The sequence below is a fragment of the Mus caroli genome, unplaced genomic scaffold (assembly GCF_978045245.1).
Source record: "Mus caroli unplaced genomic scaffold, Mus_caroli_1 scaffold_5, whole genome shotgun sequence".
In the NCBI taxonomy this organism is placed as follows: Eukaryota; Metazoa; Chordata; class Mammalia; order Rodentia; family Muridae; genus Mus; species Mus caroli.
This window is the reverse complement of record NW_028227260.1, coordinates 14,243,654-14,262,777: the sequence shown is the minus strand read 5'-3', so window position 1 is coordinate 14,262,777 and position 19,124 is coordinate 14,243,654. Positions and strand designations below refer to the sequence as shown.

Below are 19,124 nucleotides of genomic sequence, written 5' to 3'. Positions count from 1 at the left end.
AATACTTCAATTATGCCCACTCTTCTGTTTTTTTTTTCCAGATAAAATGCTCCTTTGGAGACACTTATAATAACCAGTCTAATTTATACAGATAGGAGAAAAGTTTTAGGGCTTATCTATAAAAATAATAGTTACCATGAAATAAGTCTTGATTACAGTAGAAACTGGGGAGAACTCACATTTCAAACTACCATGAATAACTTTGGAATTACTGTTAGAGTTAATGTCATTATATTGTGGAATAGTCTGATCTAGAAGTATTGTAAAGAAACCTGTGTTTGAGAATTTTTCTCTTAAAATCCTATATCCTTTTTAACCATAAAATAAATTGGTTTAACTGAATCACATAATTAACAATTTTCCAAGTTGTGTTATGTGTATATCATATACCTAGTAAATTTTGAAGAGGGAAAAGTTGTATCTCTGATGGGCATCTATTGAAATCTAAACTGCAATTTTAAGAAAACATTTCGGACACCATTGCATACACTAGCAAGATTTTGCTGAAAGGACCCAAATATAGCTGTCTCTTGTGAGACTATGCAGGGGCCTAGCAAACACAGGAGTGGATGCTCACAGTCAGCTATTGGATGTATCACAGGGCTCCCAATGGAGAAGCTAGAGAAAGTACCCAAGGAGCTAAAGGGATCTGCAACCCCATAGTTGGAACAACATGATGAACTAACCAGTACCCCGGAGCTCTTGTCTCTAGCTGCATATGTATCGAAAGATGGCCTAGTCGGCCATCACTGGAAAGAGAGGCCCATTGGACTTGCAAACTTTATATGCCCCAATATAGGGGAATGCCAGGGCCAAAAAAATGGGAATGGGTGGGTAGGGAAGTGGGGGGCGCTATGGGGGACCAGTTCAGCAAAACATATCATGTATATATCATCCTAAAGAGTATATGGAAAGTGACGAGAAGCCTGGAGTCCTAACAGTATAGAGTAAAATATTCACTAAAATTCAATAATTTATATTATATTTTATACTCATATTCCAGTAGATTATAAATTATAAATCAAAATTCATGGTAAAACCTTTGAAATGACTAATTATTGGCAAAATATTAAAATAAAATGTAATATATAGTTCATTTGTAGTGAGAAAGGCGTTGAATTTGTATTATAGGGTAAATCCAATTACTTTTGGGAAAAAGTAGAGTAGACTGATGCTGTTAGGTAAAAAGGATGATGATAACAATAAAAATTCATGGACAATTAATCCATTGCTATGCATTTACTTCTTGAAAAACATCGACGTTTAAATCAGAATTCTAAAGAAAATGAAGACTCTTGGGAGGTGAACTGAGAAACTTAGAGTCTTCTTCAGTTTTTCAACTCATCATTTATTAAATATCTATTTGTGTTTCTGAGATATGGAAATGTATAAGGCATAGTCCTTGCTTTCCCTGGCTCTAGATTGCTAAAATTCTTAAGACAACTTGGAATTTAAGCTTTTACTAGGAAAAAGTTCTGTTCGTAATAAAAAATTCTTAAGAGAGTGTATGAATATCTGCAGGCTGCTGTGTACAGCCTAAAAAGAAAGAATACTGTATAGCTGTTGTTGTGTCTTGGATATTCTTGTCCTTAAGCTACAGCTGGAACAACCTAACTTACTGATATACTTGGTATCAGTATTATTTGTATTATTATTTGATCTCTTAGGTTGTTCTGAGAGCAAATATATATGTGTTAACTGATTCCAGAAGTATTTATTGAGAACCTGTAGGTGTCAGACATGGTTCTAGGCACACAGAATATATAGTATACAAAACAAAATACCTAATTTCATGATGCCTGAATCTTAACAATGGAGGCAGATGACAAATAGATGACAAGTAAGCATCTATGAGGAGCACATGCCATTTTTTAAAGCAGCAAGAAAAGTCTAATTTAGAATGTTAGAAGTTGCTGGGGAGTAGGGGAGTCTATGTTCCTTTAGGAGGTCAGGGATACATAGATTCAATTTACAATCTTTTCGAGAACACTGATGTAAAAGATTTTTAATATTAATCCTACCTTCTGATGCTTTAGAACCTGAACATATAAGTAAGGGAATATACTTAGAATGACACAGAATAATGCAATGAGATAGAAATAAGTTAAGAATCATGGTAGAAATATAGAATACTAGTTAAAAATACGAATTAGTAATTTCTCACAGTTACAGGGATACACGTACACACACTTAAAAATGAATATATCTGTGTACACAGATTTTATCAAAAAACTGAATTTAAGGAATGCTTTTATAGCCTTATTAGTTGGTCCTGTTACTACTGGATTTACATATATTTTTAAAATCTAGAATATATATATGTATATATACATACATACATATATATATTTACAAATTCAGCACTATGGTAAATTTAATGCAAAATAGAAATAATAGTGCCTTAAAGTAAAAAAATAATCAGATAAAGCATGTATTACCTATAATTATATTTATTTAAGAATATATCCCGTGTTGAATTAGGCATGCTTTCAAAGATGAAAGAAATATGTAAAGGGGTGCCTTTCCATAACACTAATCCTATCTGCAGGTTTCTGGCACTGATTAGTTTATACTGTTAACGAGTATTTTTTAATTTCTTATTGAAAGTAAATACTAGGAATAAGATTATTAGAGAAATAAAACCTAGGGTAAAGAAAGATATATTATGATTCCATTATTAAGTTCATAGTTTATATCTGTAATTCTGAGATATACAGTATATAAGGGCAAGTCTTATATAAAACAAGACTTGTAGATGTATACTGCAGTGCTGACAGTTTGGATTCGTTGCTTCTTTTCTTTAATCTACTACTTTAAGGAAGGAAATAAATGACATGCTTTTGGTTTCCTTTCTTCTTTTCTTCTATGGCATTTAGAACCTTAGAAGTATAAGGGGAGAACAGCGATCACGAGATCCTTTTGAATATACTGTGAACATAGAATAGCAAACGAAGGCTAAGAAAGGTTTTACAATTAATAAAATGCATGGACAATGTCTAAACTAAAATGATTCCAATTAGCATGTACCAGGAATGATTAAATCATTTTAATTCTTACAGGGAGGCAAATGGTACCTAATGCATTCATCTTGTAAGAGCTACTCATTTATTTATTTTTTAAAATTTTTTATTAGGTATTTTCTTAATTTACCTTTCAAATGCTATCCCAAAAGTCCCCTATACTCTCCCTCCGCCCTGCTCCCCTACCCACTCACTCCCACTTTTTGGCCCTAGTGTTCCCCTGTACTGGGGCATATAAAGTTTCAAGTCCAAGGGGCCTCTCTTCCCCATGATGGCCGACTAGGTCATCTTCTGATACATATGCAGCTAGAGTCACGAGCCCCGGGATACTGGAAGTTCATAATGTTGTTCCCCCTATAGGGTTGCAGATCCCTTTAGCTCCTTGGGTACTTTCTCTAGCTGAAACTCTTTTTTTTAATTTTTTTTTTTTTTTTTGGTTTTTTTGAGACAGGGTTTCTCTGTGCAGTCCTGGCTGTCCTGGAACTCACTCTGTAGTCCAGGCTGGCCTTGAACTCAGAAATCCACCTGCCTCTGCCTCCCAAGTGCTGGGATTAAAGGCGTGCGCCACCACTGCCCGGCTTAAATATTTTTTTATTACCTATTTTCCTCAATTACATTTCCAATGCTATTCCAAAAGTCCCCCATACCCCCCCCACACACTTCCCTACCCACCCACTCCCACTTCTTGGCCCTGGCATTCCCCTGTACTGGGGCATATAAAGTTTGCAAGTCCAATGGGCCTCTCTTTCCAGTGATGGCCGACTAGGCCATCTTTTGATACATATGCAGCTAGAGTCAAGAGCTCCGGGGTATTGGTTAGTTCATAATGTTGTTCCCCCTATGGGGTTATGGGGTTGCAGACCCCTTCAAGAGCTACTCATTTATATCAGTATTCTTTATTTGGTTTTAATACAAACCCTTCACATATATCTACAGGGAACTGAATTTCTTATCATTTGGCTAAACTATCATGGGCATAGAACTATAGAATTATAGGATAATTATAGCTCCAAAAATAGAACCACAAGTCCTCCATTATATACAGGAGAATAAACATTTTTGCTTTTAGAGTAAGGAGAAAAATCTCTGAAAATTCTTAGTGCTGGTAAGAAAATTTAAGTATTGTAAATTATATAAATCATGAGTGAGGACATTTCCTTTCTCTGCCACTTCCTTTTATACATCTCTTCTTTTCAAAAGGCATGACTGTACTTTCAGTTGTTAAATAATTGATTTATAAAAGAAGCTTAAGTGTTCATTTCCTGTGCTTAAGCGTATTCATGAAGCAGCACAATTTTTTGTGCTTTAAATATTTGGATACTTCATTTTTGAGACATCTAAAGAAAAATAAATGAGGTAAGAGAACAAAAGTATATAAATATTAAAAGTTATTGCTACTGAACTCTTACATAACATTTGAAACTTGAAAACCTCTACTGAGAGAGTTTTTTCTCATTTTATAAAAGGGTCAATTATTTAGAACAGAAAGGTCAAGTTTCTTGTATACAGTTACATAGCAAAGAAGTTGGAAAGCTGGGATTTGTTTTGTCTAAAGGGCTACAGTGCTGATCACTAAGCTTTGCTGCCTCTTCCAAGTGTTAGAAAATTATATATGCAATGTGCATTAGTTTCTGCAATTATAACAAGGAGAACATTTTGATTTTTAAATCCAATTTCTATTTTATTAAACAGAGAGGGGAAAATGAAAGGAGCAAAAGAAAACTAACTAAAAAATGGGTGTACTGGCTAGTTTTGTGTCAACTTGACACAACTGGAGTTATCACAGAGAAAGGACCTTCAGCTGAGGAAATGCCTCCATGATATCCAACTGTAAGGCATTTTCTCAATTAGTGATCAAGGGGAAAAGGCCCCTGTGGGTGGGACCATCTCTGGGCTGGCAGTCTTGGTTCTATAAGAGAGCAGGCTGAGGAAGCCAGGGGAGGCAAGCCAGTAAGGAACATCCCTCGATGGCCTCTGCATCAGCTCCTGCTTCGTGACCTGCTTGAGTTCCAATCCTGACTTCCTTTGGTGATGAACAGCAGCATGGAAGTGTAAGCTGAATAAACCCTTTCCTCCCCAACTTGCTTCTTGGTCATGATGTTTGTGCAGGAATAGAAACCCTGACTAAGACAATGGGTAAGTCTGAAATGTGAAACACTGTGGTATATGAAGAAGAAAATATGTGTATCTTTTCCTTTAGCCACCAAACCCCCACAGAGCCATCAAATCAGGTGGCTATATAATCCTGTCCCATGACAGATGAAAGGAGACAGGAGGAATTACTACACTTGCTAGACCTAAACTATTGAAATGGATATCCTATCAAATATACTTCGTTCTTAAATAAGGCAGGTTTTTGTGCACCTTTTTTGGCATCTAGAAATACATGTTAAGGCATATTCCTAAAATTAAACATGTAAAAAAATCTTTTTTTGTGGTAATATTTTAGATTTATATGGGTTTATGGTACTTTTGATGTAAAATTGACAGTCAAAAGTTTGACTGTCAATTTTGTTTAAAATACACATTTAAAATGTTATTCTTTATTATTATTTAAATATAAGTTGTATTATACATAGATGGAACTTAAAACACGTATTAAGCAAATACTATTTTTAAAAATTAGGCATGAGCCGGGCGTGGTGGTGCATGCCTTTAATCCCAGCACTCGGGAGGCAGAGGCAGGCGGATATTTGAGTTCGAGGCCAGCCTGGTCTACAAAGTGAGTGCCAGGACAGCCAGGGCTACACAGAGAAACCCTGTCTCGAAAAACCAAAAAAAAAAAAAAAAAAAAAAAAAGAAAAATAAAAATTAGGCATGATCACATGGAAATATAGTTGGACTAGTCAACTTTTATTCAACTCATGCAGAATCTACAATAAGATTCCTTAAGGATTACTGAAGAAGAGGCTGGGAGCTTGCACTTTAGGACTAGTTAACTAAGTCACTTGAGATGTCACTTACCTGTTCATGTCATCAAGATGTTCAGCAGCAAAATAAAAGCTTTTGATTTTAGGATGGCAGGCTTTGAATGCACTGTGAACAAAACCACAACGAAAGTTACATTTATGTTTTTGCAAACCGGAAACAGGTTTTAATTCATATACCTTTCAAAAATTATTAAAGTTGGGAGAGGGGAAGGAAAAAAAATGAAAATATGTTGAATAAAAAAATCAAGTTTTTAAGCTGGGTTTGGCACACACTTTTAAGTCCAGCACTTGAGAGGCAGAGGCAGGTGAATGAATCTCTTGAGTTTAAGGTACATCCTTAGACAGCCAGAGCTTGACAGTGAGACCTTTTCTATTTTTATTGGTAATTTAAAAGATATTTTATGCTGTTTACTTCTTATTATTAACATCATCATCACTTGTGTTTCTATGTGTGTGCACATACCAGAGGGGGGAAAATTGAGAGCTGATTCTCTCTATGCACGGATTCTAGGATTGAATTCAGATTATCAGGCTTGCAAGTAAAGTGCTTATTTTGTTGCCTCAAACTAAATTTTTATGGATAAAATTACTACAATGGTTAACTTGAATTCACACATGTAATGCTTCTATCACAATGACAGAAATTAGTAAAATTCCATGTTATATCCTCAAAACTGCTTTCTTATAATGCCAGTTTGAAAGCACCACATAAACAACCTACAACATTAAGTCTAGAAAATTACAAAATAAACTATCCAACCCCCCATCCCCCACATTCCCCATGTAAAAATAACTTACTATTTCTTGCGGCATTCACTGGCTCTATCGATTTTAAATTCAGGCAGACTGATGAATCCTTCTGCTTTTTCATCCTAAAGAAGCAAGACTTCTGTTTAGTCTATCATACCAAAGAGGTCTGCAGCTAATTATTCTTTGCAAGTATGACTTAAGATATTTCCAGTAATAAATGTATTGCTCATTTATTTTGCAATTCCACTTATGTTCCATAAATTCTACATATCCATAAAGCAAAGGAATATTTGAAAGCTTATAATTTTTAAAAATTAAAAAAAAATCCCTGACACTATTAATGATACTCTGTTATTCTTACAGATTCTAGCATAACTGTCCTCTGAGAGGCTCCACCCAGCAGCCAATGGAAACAGATGAAGAGACCCATAGCTAAACATTAGATGGAGCCCAGGGACTCTTGTTGAAGAGTTTGGGGAAGGATTGAGGGACCTGAAGAGGACAGGGACTCCACAGGAAGACCAACAGAGTCGACTAACCTGGACCCTTAGGGGCTCCCAGAGACTGAACCACCAACCAAAGAGTATGCATGGGCTGGACCAAGGCCCTCTTGCACATATTTACCAGACATGCAGCTTGGTCTTCAAGCAGGTTCCCCAACAGTTGGAGATGGGGCTATCCCTGAATCTGTTGCCTGCCTGTGGATCCCATTTCCCCAACTGGGCTGCCTTGTCTGGCCTCAGTGGGAGAGGATGCACTTAGTCCTGCAGTGACTTGATGGGCCAGGGTGGGATGATGGGGGTGGGGGGCTTCTTTTCAAAGGAGAATGGGAGGGGGGATGGGGGAGGAGCTGTGTGAGGGGGAACTGGAGGAGAGGGGAGCTTCGATCAGGATGTAAAGTGAATAAATAAATTAATTGATGGAAAAAGAGAAAAAATATTATTTTATATTAAAATGGGAATATAAATAATTTTCAAATTAAAACATGCTTTATAAAAATTTTGCAGGCTATGGAAGTAGTTCAGTGGTAGAGTACTCATTTGTGCAGGATGTATTGGGTTTTCTGTTAGAATGTAAATAACAACAGTAACAAAACCAAAACCAAAAATAACAAAAAGAGGTAAAAGAAAAGAACATTTCAGGCCAGATATACAAAATAACTGAATATTTTAGTATAACATTTTCTATCATTTTAGAAAGCTTCATTTATTTCATGTCTATGACTAATGCCAGAATGTATGTATGAGTATCATGCATATGCTTGTTGCCTAACAGAGGTCAGAAGATAGCATTAGATTCACAGAAACTGGAGTTACAGATGTTGTAAGCCATCATATGGGTGTTAGAAACAGAATAAATGCTCCTAAGTGCTGAAAAACCTCTCCTGGCCCATTATCTATTATTTTTAATATTTTGATAAAAATATGGAGGTGCTTACCAATTAAAATTTTCATTTCATTATAATAATTTGCTTATCAATTTTGATTTTTGCTACATAGCAATTATTTTGTGAATTCAATAGTTTAGAAATTAAGTATGTCAACTTGATTTTCGAATGTGTGGCTTCAGATACATCTCTCTCACACATAAACACACCAGTTTTCATTGGAAAACTTTAATAAAATTCACAAATCTTTATTTCTTTAATACTGGTTATAAAACAACATAGGAGAATTATCCAAAACATATTTGTCTCATGTTAAAGCAAGTATAATGTGATTTGTTGGCAAAACTTTCAGTTACTGTGTCCCTTGGCTTGTTAATGACGAAGCTTGATAGACTTTTACTATTCCAAACTTTTTCCATACCTCCTTATATATCAAATTTATGTAATATTATCCCCCCCTCTGCTGTATATGTGTTAGGGGCCTCATATTAGGTCGTGTATGCTGCCTGGTTGGTGGCTTAGTGTCTGAGAATAGAAGATTCACCTAACCCTCAGGAGACCTGAGGCCTCAGGGAGTGGGGAGGTCTGGTGGGGTAGGGGTAAGGGGTGGGGACACCCTCTTGGAGATGGGGAAGAGGTATGGGATGAGGAATAGTAGGAGGGTAGACCGGGAGGGGGAAAACGACTAGATTATAAAAAGAGATAATAATAATAATAATAATAATAATAATTTTAAAAGACTATGTTATATGCAAAATAAAACCACAATACATTTTTTTTTTTTTTTGGTTTTTCAAGACAGGGTTTCTCTGTGTAGCCCTGGCTGTCCTGGCACTCACTTTGTAGACCAGGCTGGCCTCGAACTCAGAAATCCGCCTGCCTCTGCCTCCCGAGTGCTGGGATTAAAGGCGTGCGCCACCACGCCCGGCTCACAATACATATTTTTTGGTTTTGTTCTTTGCATATTTTTGTATTTTTATTGAGACTATATTCATACATACAGGAATAAGAATATATGTTAACTATATATATGTGTGTGTATATATATATACACATATACATATATATGCATATATATATATATATATATATATATATATATATATATATATACTCATGTTTTTCTTTAGGTACAGGTTACACACACCTAAGGCATGTGAATGACGTGGATGACACTCTTCTGGCTATTTTGTTAACTTGACACAAGTTAGAGTCATCAGAGAGGAGGGATCCTCAATCGAGAAAATGCCTTCACAGATCTAGCATTTTCTTTTTTTGCCCACAACATAATATTTTTATTGGTTTTTTTGGGAGTTTCACATAATGCACTTCATCACACTCACTTTCCAGCCCTCTCAGGTCTACCCCTCTGCCTTTGTTACTTCACCCCTCAAAAGAAAGGAAAGAGGAGGAGGAAGAGGAGGGAGAGGGAGAGGAAGGAGAGTGGGAGGAGGAAGAGGAGGAGGAGGGGAGGAAGGAAGAGGAGGAGCAGCGGCAGCAACAGCAGCAGCAGCAGCAGCAGCAAGTTCAATTTTTGTCTATATAGTCACTGGAGCATGATCAAACTCCTAGTGGCCAGACCCTTAAAAGCGAGTGCTTCCTTCCCCACCTCTACCCCAACTGTGGAGAGCTACATTTCAGCATAACTTGTGGCAATTTAAAAGAGTATCTTTGATGGCTTCCAGTTTAGGCTACCTTCTTTTGGGGGGGGCATAGAGGTAGGGGTTGTCACAGAAGCCTTCTATGACTCTTTTTCTCAACTCTGAATCTGCAGTCATTGATACCACTGCAAAGGAAGCTTCCTCGCCCTTTACAGTCACTGGGAGCATGGATCACGGACTTCCATATGGTTTCTGGTGACTGCATTGGACTATAGACATCCACATGACCTCCAGTGTCAGCAAATGCCATGGACCTCATGGTCTCTGGTGACAGCCTAGGCCACCAACATCAACACAGACCTCAGACGCCATCATGGTCTTAGAAGAAGCCCACCCAGACCATGGATATACAATACATCTTTACTGAATACCTTTCTACTTGATTTTTAGTCAGACCAAAATAAAAACAAAAAAGAAAATAGAGAAAAAAAGATTACTCTCCCTTTCACTATTTTGAAGAAAAATACTACTCTCAGCTCTCTTTCTGTGTATGTGTGCATGTGTATGTGTGTGTGAGTATGCATGCATGTATGTATGTTTGTATTTGCATCTGTGTTATTTCTATTATTAATGCACTATGCAAAACATAATTTTGAGCTTTAGATAGCAAGTGGAATTTGTATGTTAGACACAGAAGCACTCTACATTTTCCTTGAATGTTTTTCAGTGTGAAGCTCTATTCTGAATTCCACCTTATGGTACTCCTGTTATCCTCAGTTTCCATCTAAAATGTTTGTGGAGTATTATCTTCTCATAATGATGGAGCAGGAAATACTATATTTCCTCTAAAATAACAAGAAGGCTTTCCTGGAAATATATATTGCACATGGGTAACAGTAACAACAACTTGCCCAAGACTAAAATATAGGCACTATTTAATAGAGCAGACAAAAGATTTTCATCTCTTATAGTTATAAAGCCAGAACATAGACATATCTATAATTGAATTGAGATACTGCATCTTGATACCGCACGATTAGCACATAAAATTTTAGTATATCTATTAAACAAAAATGTTTTTATATTTGTTTACTATAACTAGACAGGATATACTTAGTGAAACAGATTTTATTTTATTTAACTCTATGACTGCCACAAAATATCAAAACAAAATAACTAAGTATATTGAAGCATATAGAAAATTATTAATTTAGGATCTTCTAAATAAGCCTTCTATTAATGAACAGTAAATACTAAGCATTTTGTAAGACATTGTTCTAAGTTGTCTAACTGTATTTAATTCATGTCTAAGAAAGCTTAGTAAGATATGCATCATTACTTTCATTTTGGAGAGGAAGCTATAAGCACAGTCTCTCAAGTAGTATAATCCCTGAGTCTACTCTGTACTCATGATATAAGATAGCAGCATAATAGCTTGTTCAGGGAACACGAACATTTCTAGATAATGTATGTTATAATCAAACATCTAATAATGACAGTAATTTTAGCAATTACTTTTCAAATGCAAACTGATTAATGTCTTAGGATACTATTTGTATAAAATCTACACACCAATTATATATATATATATATATATATATACACACATATATATGTATATATGTGCTAACAGCCAAATTATTATTTAAAAAGTCTAGTAAAGTGAAGTAATTGGTGTAACAAATAAGTCAAAGCAGTGTCAGAGGAAAAAAAAATCAATGAATAAATTACACATTGGCATATTTGGTGAGACATGATTTTGATTGGGATGATATGTTGTACCAAAAAGTAAAACCTTAGAAATGTCATAAGAACAATTAAAATACACTAAACATGCCCCTCTCCTCAAGCTGGCCAAAAGTAATGGATACTTAAAATTTTCAAAATTAGTCTACTAGTTATTTTTTTCTTCAAGAGAAACTGAAGTAAATTGAAACAATATTGAATGACTTAAGTTGCTAAGTTGTCCCCTCCTCCAAAAGAGAAAAACCCTATAAAACTTTGAGCAAGAGTTTTAAAAAAAATCTATATGATTTCTTTAAACTACTATATTAGTTATTTGGTATTTTTAGAAACAGATAACTTCACTATATTTTAAGTGTGCCTCAGATATGTTGCTACATTAGAAAAATGGAGCAACTGTTCTTCCCAGAGCTCTGAAGATAGATTCTGCATTGGCATGAGGGTCATATGATTTAAAACAAATGGCTCAGGTGTTGAGACTTTTGTGAGAGATGGATGAGACCACCGATTGCTCTGTCTTACCTCTTCATTAATGTACCAGTATAGGGATGCATCCTTTAGGACAAACCAGTACTTCTTCCATTTCTGTGAAAAATAGCTCTTTGCATCTTTCTTTTTCCAAAGCCATCCTTCACAGTCACCACGGCCAAGATCCTTGCAAGAAATTCTTCTTTTGCTCTTGCCTGCTATAGCTCCTAAAGGGAGTGAGTGGGAATGCTTTATACATTTTGGAAAATGCATAAAATTAAAGAATAATCTGTAGATCCTGAAAGCAATTTGGATACTTATTATTCATAAAAGTATCATTTCTGATTACGTAATCCTCATCTCAAGACTTTTTGAGACCATCTGTTATCAAAGATATATGCATGGCAACTGATCTAAAATCACGTTGACTTCAAGACAATGAGAGGATTAATGAAATGTGCTGGGGACTATCACTGTACAAAAGCAGGTTTAAAGGTTCATTTTCTTTTATTACCTTTGTTTTTCTTCTTTGATTTGTGCTGCAGAGAGGACTGCTGAAATGTCTGAAATGAAAGACAGGGGAGGTTAGTATGTTCAGAGTGTGATACAGAAAACTCATAGGGTTACAACAATGACTCTAAGTCCAGGTTAGAGAAGTCATTTTCCCATTAATATTTCAAACATTACTTTATTTTCCCATCTCCCTTGAAGCAGGAGAGGGCTTATCTGTGTCCTAATTTTGTTGGCAGATTCTAGAATAAGACACATTGTGAAACTAAGTGTTCTTATCCGTCCCCGCCCCCACACATATACAACTGTTCAATTTGAGAGATTTATTGTGTTTCCAATACAACATCTCATCGTATTCTCACACAATCTGATGAACTAGAAGGCAAAATGATTCTTTCTTGTTTATGTATCTAAATATATAAACACTTGGATCAATATCATGTCACACCTACTTATACCAGTATTATTGACTAACCTTCACGTCAACAATATCAACACCTCAGCTCATCTCTTCTTTTGAACATATGTACTTTCCCACTCCTCAATTACCTACCCCTACAACTATGTTTGGTATCTTGCCATTGCCTGTAGTATTTGTGGATTATAAAGCTTAATACCACTGTCCTATCAATGAAAAAATGTTATGTCATCTAAATCATTGACCATACCACCCAATTATCCTTGTATTTCTGTCCTACCTAGTTTCCATGGGATATCATTATAATTGTTCTTTTGCATTGTTCTCTATATCTGTATGTATTTAACTGTTTACTATGTATTGAGAAAAAGCCAGAGCTGTAGTGACCTGACTTTTCAAATAGTGACTATAAATCACTGGTTCTACTCAGATAATACATTCATATACACTGTTCACTGGTATAATAAGATGAATTATGATTAGCTAATCAAGAGAGATTAGAGATTGCATGTGAGTTTTAAAGTCACAGACAATTCTTTGAAGTGAACCTTCTTTGGAGTAACAGATTTTTCTTTTTCTACACAAACATATAATGGTTAAATAGATTTTCTTTATATAAAATTTTCTGATTTAGTTGTAGAATAAATTCATATCACTAATGTATTTCCTCCTTAAATAGTATATTTATATAAAACATTTTGTTCTTGTATGAGTTATAAACATCCAGTACATATAAAGATAACAGAGTAATCTCTTGATATAGTGTATCTAGAAATAATAAACACCCAAGTTTCAAAGTACCATAAATATCTTTGTGTTATATTCATATATATAAATACACATGTGTAGATACACTTACATTATATATATGTATATATATTATAGAAATCATAGCTATAAAAATTCACAATTAGTTTCTGAGAGCATCAAAGACAAAATTTAGTATGCTGTATGGGTAGTTCTGACTAGTGTTTAAGTATACTTAATTTGCACATAATTATTTTACATATATTGTTTGCCATGAAATTACTGATATAGCTTTTTCCTTTTGTGTTCTCAAGCAATCATTATAGTTTTATAGTTCATTATTTTGAAACATGACAAAGATGGGAGATGCCTGTTTTTTTTCAGAAGCTATATACATTAATAGCAGCTTATAAGAATTGAGTTATTTAGTGTGTTATATCTTTTCCATTCACTTGTTTAGTTTATTATGGTGCTAGAGATCAGACATAGAGTTCTATCACTGGTCCTAGGTGGAGACATTACATTCCAATCTCTTCCAAGGAATATACTATTACAACCCCCTCCCTTTCCCATACCCAATGAAGTTATCTATAGACATTTACTGCTAAGCATGCCCATTTGTCTGACATACAATTTCAAGCTAACATTTTTTTCTCTCTATTAATTCTTCAGATACTAAAATCTTAAGCATGTCCATCATAATACTGAACATCTTTCTTTATCCTGGAGACCCCCACTTCTCCATGTAGTTTTGCATAGACCTCTATCCCTGAAGCTGCCTACTTTGCCTTTCTCTGATTGAGTGATCTTCAACCTTCTTTCTGAGTCATGCTTAGACATTTTCTGAGACTTTCCAGAAGTCTCATGGCAAATGAGAACAATATTTTTACTATCTTTAGTATCTCTCTTAAATCTTGTAGTGGAATTTCCCCAAGTCTGAGTTTCTAAAATTAACATTTAAAAGCAACATACTTACATAATCAAAAAGTAAGCTAATAAGTATTTAAGGTAAACCTGTAAGAGGTAAAGCCCAGTAAAAGCAGTTCCTTTTTGCTCAAATTCAAATTATATGTAAATCCTTACATTTTAGTTAGCTTCAGAAAACAGTCACATAATTATTTGTTATAATTAAGAACAAATCACAAACAAATTCATATACATTTTACATAGGTCTGCCAATCATAACAGTTACTAGCACATAATGAATTAGGAAAGGAAGTACAAGAATAAAGTGTTCAGAAATTTCTTACTTAGCTACGTTTAGAAGTTCCAGGGGGCAGATTGTGGTTTTTGCCCCCTGCTATATTAGAAACAATTCTATGTTACAGCTGTCTCTACAGTGTACCAAAGTAGTAAAGAATATTTTTATGGTTACATAAATCATGGTTTCATTGTTTCTTTATCTCAAATGATTCAACAGAAACCAATGGCTCAATAAGAGTCCCCAAACTTTCCTGTCACATGGGAAATAGCCCATATAGTTCAATAGATTTTAAAATTTGCTTTCAAAAAATCTTCCATATCAGCAAGGCCTGGCCAACAAATGGGATTATTATGTTATAGGCTTGTTCATTGAAGATAACTAGTAACTAAAAAGTTAGACCTCATAGCTTGAATAAATCAAGCCAGTTGCCCCCTTGAATTGATAGATTCCGATGATGAGGATTATAATAGATATGACTCTGCTTAAAGAAAGAAAACTGAAGCCAAAATAGACCTAACCATGCCTTCACTAAAGCCTCTGACTGCAGAAATATCAGAGTGAACTTTCTTCACCTCTAATGCCTCTTAAAGAGCTTTCTTTCACAGTGGTCACTACGTAAGTGCTTCTTAATTACAATAGCCTTTGAGGCTGGAGAGATGCCTCATGGAAAGAGTGCTTTTTATATTTCTGTGGAGGGCCTGGCTTTGATTTGTAGCACCCACCTGATGGCTCATAACCATCAATAACTACAGTTCCTAGGAGTCTGACATTCTCTTCTGACTTCTAAGGGTACAAAAAAGGAAGACAGTGTACATATATGCATTCAGGAAAAAGAAGACACCCATACATATAATATCAATAAATTAAAAACAAACACATAAAGCAATAATATCCCAAAGAGCTTAACAAAAGCACCCCCAAAGACTAAGCTGTTTATCAAATGGTAACTGCTCTCAGAGGTTCCAAAGAACCCCAAATTCCTCAAGAACAACAACAACAACAAACAAACAAACTGAAAAACAAAACATAAGGTGTACCAACTGGGGAGAAACTTATCAAGTTTTTGAAGAAACCAAGACAAAGTCTAAATACTTGTTTTTTTCTGCAAACAAAGTAAAGATAAAAACCAACAGACATTCAAACGTGGACAGGGAAAGCCCATAAATCCTCAACCCTATACAAATAACTATAGGAACCTGAGGAATGCTGGAAGCAGGAGAAAGTCTGCTCTAGAGAAGAGCACAGCAACTGGTCATCCAATACCAAATGGTCAGCCTTGAAGGCATATATACAAGTAACACTATAGAGCAGGTTTTACACACACACACACACACACACACACACACACACACACACACACTCACACACACACACACCAGCAATTAATGGAAAAAAGAGGCCATGAATTTGAAAGAGGGCAGAGGAGTATATGGGAGGGCTCTGAGGGAGGTAGGGGAAGGGAGAAGTGATGTAATTATATTATCATCTCAAATGAAAAAAATTCTCAGAGTAAATAGACTCCAGTAGTGGGCAGCAACTTTTATTTCTCCTTTCTTTCCAGGGTCAAATTGCTTCAGGCAGCAGACATTGCAAAATGTACATTTTTTTCCTGCCGTAGTTGACATTATTACCAGAAGTAAGAGGTCATAAATAGTACCACAAAGAGTAGCAGGGTCTTCAACAAGCCAAGTCGTGAAAGGCAGGAAAGGGAGAATTTTAAAAAATGATCACATTTGGAAGAAAGACTAGGAGATTCAGAGATCCTCCCCACAGACGTGGCTTCTACCTTCTCTTTTCACAGTGAACAAGAAAACATGTCTTTTTAAAAAAAAATATTTATTTATTATTTATAGGTAAGTACACTGTAGATGTCTTCAGACATACAAGTAGAGGGTGTCAGATGTCATTATGGATGGTTGTAAGCCACCATGTGGTTACTGGGATTTGAACTCAGGACCTTTGGAACAACTGTCTTAACTGCTGAGACATCTCTCCAGGCCCTGAAAACATGTTTTTACAGCATAAAAGTCCCTTTCGTTTTTTAAGAATGTTCTACATACTCTGATTTTAAACAACTTTTGAATTTATATCACTAACCAGGACGTCTCAATGGAGATGCATAGGTTGCCTCTTTCAGTTGATTTAATTATGGATTTGGACTACACTGATGTCCTAACATTCACCCATCAAATGTGCTACTCATTCCTCTATGTTCAAGTAATGGCTATTCATTTTTTCATTCCTACTGGCACAGGTATAAAGTCCTGGAGTCAAGTTTAACTCTTCTTTTGTTCTTTGTTTTACAGCCCAAGGCCAAGCCATTAACAAATTGTATAAGAGTAAATGTTACAGCCAACCCCTCCCCCCACGGCGTTATTACTTCTGTTATCCATGCTTACCTTGATTACTGCAGTACCTCCTTACCATTCTAGCTGCTTTTGTTTTTAATCTCTACAAACTTTTAATAGAAGAACCAGTGTGACCCTATTAAAATGTTCAGCATCTTGTAATTCCTACATGTAAAAATCTCCAGTGGTTTCTCACTGTGAATATACATTCATGTACTTTCATAATGTTGAAGGCCATACACAGTCTGGTCCCTTATGACTTTTCCCATTTTCTGCCCTCCTTGTTAACTTTATTCCAGTCACAGTGGCTGATTCCAGATCAAGCTCAAGAGCAGGACTATCTATCTCACAGTCTTTACTCTCGCTACTACCTGAATGTTCCTTAACCCAGACACTATCATTGCTTACCCTAGACCCCCTTTAAGTCATCACATAGATGTTTACTTTTAAAATAAACCCCAGCATTCTTTATATAAAATTGTTAATCCTCATGCAGTCAACACTGTTTTTCTTCTTTGCATTAACATTGAATAAGCTTATATTTCATATTTATTGCATAGATTCCCTTCCAAATATGCACTCTAATAAGGAAGAAAAACTCTGTTTTATAGACTGTTTTGTCCTCTGCCTATTAACATTATGGGCCTTATATAGAGAAACTGAATTACTGGCTGTGAGTGAATAACTACTGAGCAAATATTACCAAAGAGCCCATAATACAATCTTAACTAGTTAATTATTTTAACCCAAAAATTGTTGTGTGGTGGATAGACAAGACACAAATTCTCTTGTGTCCAGTATATTCCTGCAATGCGTGTTCTTTAGTAGACCTTTCCTCCGGGAACATACGTCTTCTTTAGCATTAGTTGCACTGAGAATGTCCTAGTGAATTTAACAGATTAGCTTCAAGATGTGGTTGACCAAAGTACATTAAATCTGTGTTAAAGGATATTTATGCAAATAATTACATGATGAATTATGAATAGATGTGTTGAATTGTAATCCTATCCAAAAAATAGAATGTGCTAAAATAAAAAGCCATTATGAAAGTACTGTTGATCCTCTTCTTAACCATGGTGATGCATGCAATAGGATTCTGTTTGGCTATAAAAGATCCCTTTTCAGAATTTGCCTGAAAAGACCGTTTGTTTTTCATTTGCCCACAGATGTTCTCTTCAAACTCCATTCTCCCGTCTTTTGGATGAAGAAGTGGGGGTTGGTAATTTGGGTCATTCTTATCCTGAAAATTTCAGAAGTACTTATTTTAATTGTAGAAGAAAATGACAGTTTCTGTATTGCATTTTGAAAGCTCAGCTACTATTAAATTCTTCTCAAGTTGCAAATTACTGCACTTATGGAAAAATTTGCAATCAAAATACTCTCTTGTTGCAATATAGCAACTTTCTTTCACTGTAATTTTCCACAAAGTTCCAAGATTTCTTCGTGACTATCCAAGCCAATACCATCCTTCATCTACATAAGAAAAGAAGGTGCTTAGCAATTTGAAGTACTTGGATAAATGACAGCTACTTCTACTATTCAGATTTTCAAGTAAACAAATAAACAAAATTATTTGAAGTCTTAAATATTTTAGAAAGTAAAAGACTTTCTTTGTTACTAATTATTATATTTTGGCAGTAAAAGAGTATGAGTAAGTGGAGTATGAGCTAAAAGTACTAAGCACTACATCAAAAATCTATAAGAAATTGCACAGAACTTAACTGGGCCGTTGCGGTGGTGATACTCTCACTGATGTAATACATGAAATAGAGGAGTTGAAACACAGGGAGTGAAAGAGATAGCACTGAACTAGAAGATGCTTCAGTTCAGCAGTTCTCTTGGCTGCTCATGAATCTAACTAGAGTTTTTACTTAATAAAAACTAATTTTATTTGAGTCATTAATCTTGACTCAAAATCTGTGCTTTGAAAACATTATAATAGAGGAGTCAGATAAGAATAAAGTGACAGTTGAGCTAAGTCTATATGCCCTTTAAAGT

At 35.3% G+C, this 19,124-nt stretch overlaps 1 protein-coding gene across 5 annotated transcripts in view; it reads right to left on the bottom strand.

Annotated features, from left to right (window-relative positions):
* Cnksr2 (connector enhancer of kinase suppressor of Ras 2) overlaps positions 1 to 19,124 on the bottom strand; it is a 246,628-nt gene that overhangs the window by 41,194 nt on the left and 186,310 nt on the right. For all 5 annotated transcript variants that reach the window (XM_021153092.3, XM_021153091.3, XM_021153093.3 and 2 more), the window contains 4 exons: positions 12,414 to 12,462; positions 11,954 to 12,126; positions 6,749 to 6,822; positions 5,985 to 6,056 (listed from right to left, as the gene is read on the bottom strand). In XM_021153092.3, the coding sequence (XP_021008751.1) occupies positions 5,985 to 6,056; positions 6,749 to 6,822; positions 11,954 to 12,126; positions 12,414 to 12,462 (368 nt within the window). The remainder of the gene's footprint in view (positions 1 to 5,984; positions 6,057 to 6,748; positions 6,823 to 11,953; positions 12,127 to 12,413; positions 12,463 to 19,124) is intronic.